The following is a 7,568-nucleotide window of genomic DNA, read 5'->3' on the forward strand; positions in this document are numbered from 1 at the left end:
CAAGTCAAATAAATGTCAAATGCAGAGGTCTTTAAGTTAGTTAAAACCAATGCATTCAAGCAACAGCTACAAGTTCAGCTAGCTGGAACACAGACAGCTGGAAGAGTAACAGAAGTTGAGTTCAGAGAGGTAACCAAGAACCAGATCATGAAAGACCTTCCAGGAAACCATAAGGATTTTAGCTCATACTCTGAACGAGATGGGAAGCCATGGGAGGGTTCTGAGGAGAGAAATAAAGGGATGTGACTTTCATTTTAACAGGATCTCAGTTGAGAACAGACTGAGGGAGTTGCATGAGCAGACAAACCTGTTAAATATCTACTCCAACAATGTAGTTAAAAGATGACTGTGGTTTGAAGATAGCAAGAAGTGATTAGGTTATGGATATATTTTGATAGTAAGAGCCAAAAGTATACGCCAAAAGACTGGATATGAAACGTGAAAGAAAGAAGACAATCCAGGATAATTCCAAAGTTTTTGGCCAAGGAAATGGAATTGCCATTTTCTGATATAAGCAAGAATACAGGAGGTGGATCACAGCTGGAACATCAGAAGCTCAGTTTTGAACATATCAAGTTTAAGTTACCTACTAGACTCCAAATGGAGCTATAGAGTAGGCAACTGGATTACAGAGGTATGAGTTCAAAGGAAAGATCAACAGGTGACATTTGAAACTATAAGACTTGACCCAGGCCTTGGTGGCTCCCACCTGTAATCCTAGCACTTTGGGAACCAAAGCAGGTGGACTGCTTGAGCCCAGAAGTTTGAGACCAGCCTGGACAACACAGCAAAACTTGGCTCTACAAACAACAACAAAAAAATTAGCTGGGCATGTTGGTGTGTACCTGTAGTCCCAGCTACTCGAGAGGCTGAGGTGGGAGAATCACCTAAGCCCAAAAGGTTGAGGCTACAGTGAGCTGTGATTCTGCACTCCAGCCTGGTTGACAGAGTGAGACTCTGCCTAATAAAAAATAAATAAAAATAAATAAAACTACGAGACTTAAGTAAGATCACCAAATTAAGTAATATAGAGTTCATCTTCTGATGTATTCAAGACAGTCAGTATTCCAGGAGAGGGCAGGCACTTACATTTCATGGGTCAGAAAATAACTATGAAAAACAAACTTGAGGGCTGGGCACAATGGCTCACGCCTGTAATCCCAGCACTTTGGGAGGCCAAGACAGGCGGATCACGAGGTCAGGAGATCAAGACCATCCTGGCTAACACAGTGAAACCCCATTTCTACTAAAAATACAAAAAAATTAGCCAGGCGTGGTGGCGGGTGCCTGTAGTCCCAGCTACTCGGGGGGCTGAGGCAGGAGAATGGCGTGAACCCAGCAGGCAGAGTTTACAGTAAGCTGAAATCGTGCCACTGCACTCCAGCCTGGGCCACAGAGCGAGATTCCATCTCAAAGGAAAAAAAAGAAAAGAAAAACAAACTTGATTGTATAAAAATTGCAAGTTTAACAGAAAACCAAGTTTAGAACCCATCCATCCATTAACACAAGGCTTTGTTCTCTGGGGATATAATAACTAGTATTTGATTGGAAATAAGACAGTCTCCTAAAAGCACTACAAGGATGTCAAAAGTCAAAATATTTCACACATCTCTTCTTAAATTTCACACATATCTTCTTTGGATCTGCTGTGAATTTACCTGAAATAAAAGAAAAACTTTGAAACCAGCATTTCGGATATTCTTCAATAAAAAACTGTCTTCTGACACTAAGAAATGTCACCACTAAACAGGTGGTACGGGTGGTTAATCGAGAAGAGTCAACTGGTCTCTTATCCTGGTTGTTCTATACCAAGGACCAAACAAGGATCATAAAATATTCACGTTTGTTATAACAGGTCCGACCAACAAGATACCATAGCATTAACTAGAATTACTACAGAAAGGGCTTCCCAGCTCCTCCTATGGTAGTTAAAAGTTTGCAAAGCCCAACAAAGTTCATGAATAGGCTTCATTCAACCATGACATTTCGGAATGGGAGGAATGCTCAGAAATCACCAATCCCTTCATTTTAATGATAAATTACTAGAGCTGGCAAGAGGGAGTAAATACCCTATCCAAGAGGCTTGACAGCTAGTGCCCAATTCAACAGCTACACCAGACCCTGGATTTCCCAGGGTCTGTCACCAGCTATTCCCTACCTGCGTTGATGATTATCTCACTGAGATAACTTCAAAAAACAGTCAATGATAACTGCTAAATTCAAGATATAATCTGAGCTAAAAGAGAGAAAAAACAAAAAAAAAGTCACTTCGCTTTCATCATATCTCTAGACAAGTTTTTTAACATGATCATCAACCAGTCCCATGACTACTCGTTTTAGAAAACACTATTATGATTATTATAATTCTAATTGCTATCATTTTCCAAATTCCCAAAATGTGCTAAGTACTGGTGTTAATTACTATTATCAGAGGTAACACTGGGGTAAGAACATAGAAGTTTTATTAAGATAACCAGGACTGATTATACAGAAACTCATCAAAAATTTAAAATACTCCAGCACTGTCATATATTGCTAGTGATATAACCAATTAGTGAGCAATAGACTAAATGTTTTAAGGCCTACAAAAATGCTTATATCCTTAAACCAAATAGTAGCCAACCTGTTTCATTTTCCTTCTGGACACATAGGAAGCTTACATTTCCCAGTCCCCTTTCCATCTAAAAAAGACAATTCAGGCCAGGCGCAGTGGTTCATGTCTATAATCCCAGCACTTTGGGAGACTGAGATGGGCAGGTCACTTGAGGTCAGTAGCTCAACACCAGCCTGGCCAACATGGTGAAACCCAATCTTTACAAAAAATACAAAAATTAGCTGGGTGTGGTGGCGCATGCCTGTAATCCCACCTTCTCGGGAGGCTGAGGCAGGAGAATTGCTTAAACATGGGAGGCGGAGGTTGCAGTGAGCCAAGATGGCACCACTGCACTCCAGCCTGGGCAAACAGAGTGAGACTCCATCTCAAAAAAATAAATAAATAAATAAATAAATAAAATAAAATAAAAAATAACAAGGACAATGCAACTGATTTATGGCCAATAGAATATAATAAAATTGATATGGACCATTTCCATTTAAAAATCTCCCACAAGTAATCCTTCTATCCCTGGCCATGTCTGAGGCCATGTATTGAGGACACTAGCAGCCCAAACTAGAAGGAAACTGCATACCTGAGTCATCACTTAGAAGAAAGCTGCCAAGATAGCGCCTGATAAAGAACACCTGCACTGGACTTAGTATTAGAAATGTATTATGGTAAGCCACTAAGAGTTGTGGTATTCGTTACAGTAGCTACCATTAAGCATTCAGATGAATACAATTGTTTTAAAAATATGGAATGGGCTCGGCACAGTGGCTCATACACATAATCCCAGCATTTTGGGAGGCCAAGGCAGGTATAGGATCACCTGAGGTCAGGAGTTCAAGACCAGCCTGGCCAACATGACAAAACGTTGTCTCCACTAAAAAATACAAATATCAGCTGGGCGTGGTGGCAGGCACCTGTAATCCCAGCTACTCAAGAAGCTGAGGCAGGAGAACTGCTTGAACCTGGGAGGCGGAGGTTGCAATGAGCCAAGATTGCACCATTGCACTCCAGTGTGGGCAACAGAGCAAGACTCTGTCTCAGGATAAATAAATAAATAAATAAATAAATAAATAAAATATGCAATGGTTAGACTGAAAAGTGAGAATGAAATAAAATTACATGAGGACGGTGGAATTTGAGTCCTTTTCCCATCCTTAAAAATTATTGCTGAGCGTGGTGGCTCACGTCTGTAATCCCAGCACTTTGGGAGGCCAAGGCAGGTGGATCACGAGGTCAGAAGTTCGAGACCAGCCTGGCCAACATGGTAAAACCCCATCTCTACTAAAAGTATGAAAGTTAGCCAGGTGTGGTGGCAGGTGCCCGTAATCCCAGATACTTGGGAGGCTGAGGCAGGAGAATCACTTGAATCCAGGGAGGCGGAGGTTGCAGTGAGCTGAGCTAGAGCCATTGCACTCCAGCCTAGGCGACAGAGCGAAACTCCATCTTGAGGGGAAAAAAATTATTTTAAGACTATTTACTCTGAAGGAGTTTCTTCACTGTATATTTTCTTTTTTTTTTTTTTTTTTTTGGAGACGGAGTCTAGCTCTGTCGCCCAGGCTGGAGTGCAGTGGCGCGATCTTGGCTCACTGCAAGCTCTGCCTCCCAGGTTTACGCCATTCTTCTGCCTCAGCCTCCCGAGTAGCTGGGACTACAGGCGCCCGCCATCTCGCCCGGCTAGTTTTTTGTATTTTTTTTTTTAGTAGAGACGGGGTTTCACCGTGTAGCTCAGGATGGTCTCGATCTCCTGACCTCGTGATCCACCCATATCGGCCTCCCAAAGTGCTGGGATTACAGGCTTGAGCCACCGCGCCCGGCCTCTTCACTGTATATTTCTTGACTGAATGTTTTAATGAGCAGATACTGGAATTGACATTTAAAAAAAAAGTTGTTAAACAATCGCTGCTTTAAATAATCATTAAAACTAAAAAGAGGTTAGGGACCGTGGCTCACACCTATAATCCCAGCACTTTGGGAGGCTGGGGCAGGAGCATAGCTTGAGTCCAGGAGTTCAAGATCAGCCCAAGAAACATAGTAGGACCCCGTTTCTACAAAAATTTTTTCAAAGTTAGCCTGGAGAGGCATCTCACACCTATAGCCCTAGCTACTTGGGAGACGGAGGCAGGAGGATCATTTGAGTCTGTGAGGTCAAAGCTGCAGTTGAGCCATATGATTGTGCCACTGCACTCTAGCCTGGGTGACAGGGTGAGAGATCTTATCTCGAAAATAAATAAATATATATTGAATTTTTCACCTTTGCCACAGGACAAGATTCAAACAAGTCTCAGTACCTTTTGTTAAAATGATGTCACCTTTTGTTAGCATAAATATATCTTTCATCACATCAAGACTTTTATGATCCTCATAAAAATCTGTCTTACCTACTTCATAAGACATCATTATCTCTACTTTACAAAAGGGGAGAGTGAAGTTCCAGAAACCATGATCTTTATCAAATGTCACAAAGCTAGTGAGTAGCTGGGCTAGAACTAGTATGGAAGTATTTTCCATCATAATCCAACATTACTATCATTTTACCATGCTTCCTCTTTTACACCATCCTACCTAAGCCAACTGATTATGTCCCAGTGCCTCTCATCTAATATGCATTCTGCAGGTGGTTGTGATTTTTAATCAAATATTTGGTCTGCTCTTAGAATTTTGACTTACAGAAGAATCCACAGTACAATACATAAAACTGAATTAGAGAAAACTATGTCATTCTTCTGAAAAAGATCCCATATATACAGGAAATTACAGATACGAGAAGATATAAACTAGGTCCCTATTTTACCATAATATTAAAGAAAAGAAATTTATTACATTTTTATAACAGTAAAATTACTACAGGATACTGGATTCAACCTACTCGAAATGCTAGGTACTAGACCATTAATAGCTAACATTCATAAAAGAATGATAAACTTATCAATGTAAGGCTCAGTTATCTGAAAGAACTATCTAATTGCCATTTTTCTTTAGTATACATCCCAACTGCTCATATTTTCAGACAGCAAAACAATTTAGGTTTCCGAGAAGCTGCAACAGCAGGAGGCACTGAAAATCACTTGTGTTACAAAAAAAAATAAAAATACAACAATCTGTGGGTAGCAAGTCCACAGATCCCCTTACCTTTATATATCTTTTCAGTACTACACAAGTGAAGTGTAAAGTAGGTATCAAGGAGCTGATGGCCATTTCTATTAACAATGTTCCGGGCAGCAATGTTCCGAAGATGTCGAAGACGCCGCTGAAAAATAACAAAAAGAGAAGGCATTCAGCTTTTTCCTCCTATAAAATTTTCTGAAAGTTGCAGTTCAAAAATGAAACGTAATAGGTTGTCTCAGTCATTTATTTATTGAGCCAGAAACCATAACCCAGTCTCTTATTTATGCCTCAGCATCCCCTCTGTCAAACAGGAATTATACCTGCCCTATCTCATTTACCAGGTGGTTGAAGAATGAAGTGACAACAGACATGAAATATTTTTGAAAAGGACCAATGTTATGTAAGTGCTATATACCCATATAATAGCATTAGTATTCCCTGGAACATAAACTAAGTAATAATTTGCTTTTCTCCACAGAGGGATTCTGGTAGACATGTAAAATCAATCTTATACCAACAGATAATCACCAGTTAACACATAACACTCACCCCTGATGCTACTTCAGTCTAGATGCCAGATTATCTATACAAGCAGGAAAATGAGGCCACAGCCAAAAAACAAAAATAGTGACTCACTGGTCACTCCATCCACTCCATCCAGCCAATAAAGCAACTGCGGTGAGCTTCCATTCAATTCTCATTTCACCAGTAATCAACCAGTCTCAATTTCCTAATCAGGCCTCCTTCCTAACAATTTCGCCAACCAAACTCTTTAATGATTTGAAATCACAAGTTTGGAAACGCAAAAGCTTCAGAAGCAATAGTAGAAATCAACAAAAATACAAAGTAAGCTTAAGGGATAGCCAAATCAACTCACACATCAAAAAGAGAATGCTGGCAATGCTGAAGTCTGAGCACAGCAGATTCATCCCCAAAAGTTAGTTCCCTGTGTCAGACCATTATCTTCAGAGACTTAAAAACAGAAACCAAGTGCTTACACTTAAAATATGCTTAAAGCTCTCCCTCAGACTGAAAGACAGTTCACTCTCCTGAGGTAAGTCCACTTTCAATTACATGCGCAGTCAGCCAGAAGAGCCCAGGTCTTTTTCCCTTGCACATACCAACCCAATCCTTTCCCCCAATCTAGAGATTAAGATTCTTTGAGAGAGAAAGTTATTGTCTAATAAATTTGTTTAATCCTCTAAGTATGAAAAGCCTCAAACATATTTACAAAAAGTTTCCTGGGCTTACTCTAAAAGGCTCATTTTTCCACAATCTGCCAGTGGTTTCCATTTCACACCCTGGATTACAGCAACCATTTTCTACTGCTACATACTTTTCATTAGGCCTTTCAGTCAAAACTTTAAAAACAGGAGCCACTAATTATCTCTATACAATAATCACATATATTTTGCTATAAGAATGCAATCCTGCTCTTCTGTTCAAAGATCTGAAAACATCTGGAATATCTAGGATAATGTACAAACATCCTAACATTGTGTTCAAAGCCCTCTACAGTCTGACTTCTCTATATACCATCCTTACTTCCCACCAGATCTTCCACGTACTCAACCCCTCAGTCACACATGACTGCTTAAACTCCATCAAAAAGACCATGCACTTTCCTAGCTCCATGCATTTGCTGATGGTAGATCTCAATGCCCATCCTGCTCTTTAAGGAGATCCTATGAATATTTCTTTTTTTTTGTTGGTTTGTTTGTTTGTTTGTTTGTTTGTTTTTTGAGACAGAGTCTCGCTCTGCTGCCCAGGCTGGAGTGCAGTGGCCGGATCTCAGCTCACTGCAAGCTCCGCCTCCCGGGTTCACGCCATTCTCCTGCCTCAGCCTCCCGAGGAGCTG

At 40.5% G+C, this 7,568-nt stretch overlaps 1 protein-coding gene across 2 annotated transcripts in view; it reads right to left on the bottom strand.

Moving 5' to 3' along the window:
- UVRAG (UV radiation resistance associated) overlaps positions 1 to 7,568 on the bottom strand; it is a 333,543-nt gene that overhangs the window by 291,955 nt on the left and 34,020 nt on the right. For both annotated transcript variants that reach the window (XM_011942003.1, XM_011942004.1), the window contains exon 2: positions 5,735 to 5,852. In XM_011942003.1, the coding sequence (XP_011797393.1) occupies positions 5,735 to 5,852 (118 nt within the window). The remainder of the gene's footprint in view (positions 1 to 5,734; positions 5,853 to 7,568) is intronic.

The sequence above is a fragment of the Colobus angolensis genome, unplaced genomic scaffold, assembly GCF_000951035.1.
Source record: "Colobus angolensis palliatus isolate OR3802 unplaced genomic scaffold, Cang.pa_1.0 Scaffold205, whole genome shotgun sequence".
Lineage (NCBI taxonomy): Eukaryota > Metazoa > Chordata > Mammalia > Primates > Cercopithecidae > Colobus > Colobus angolensis.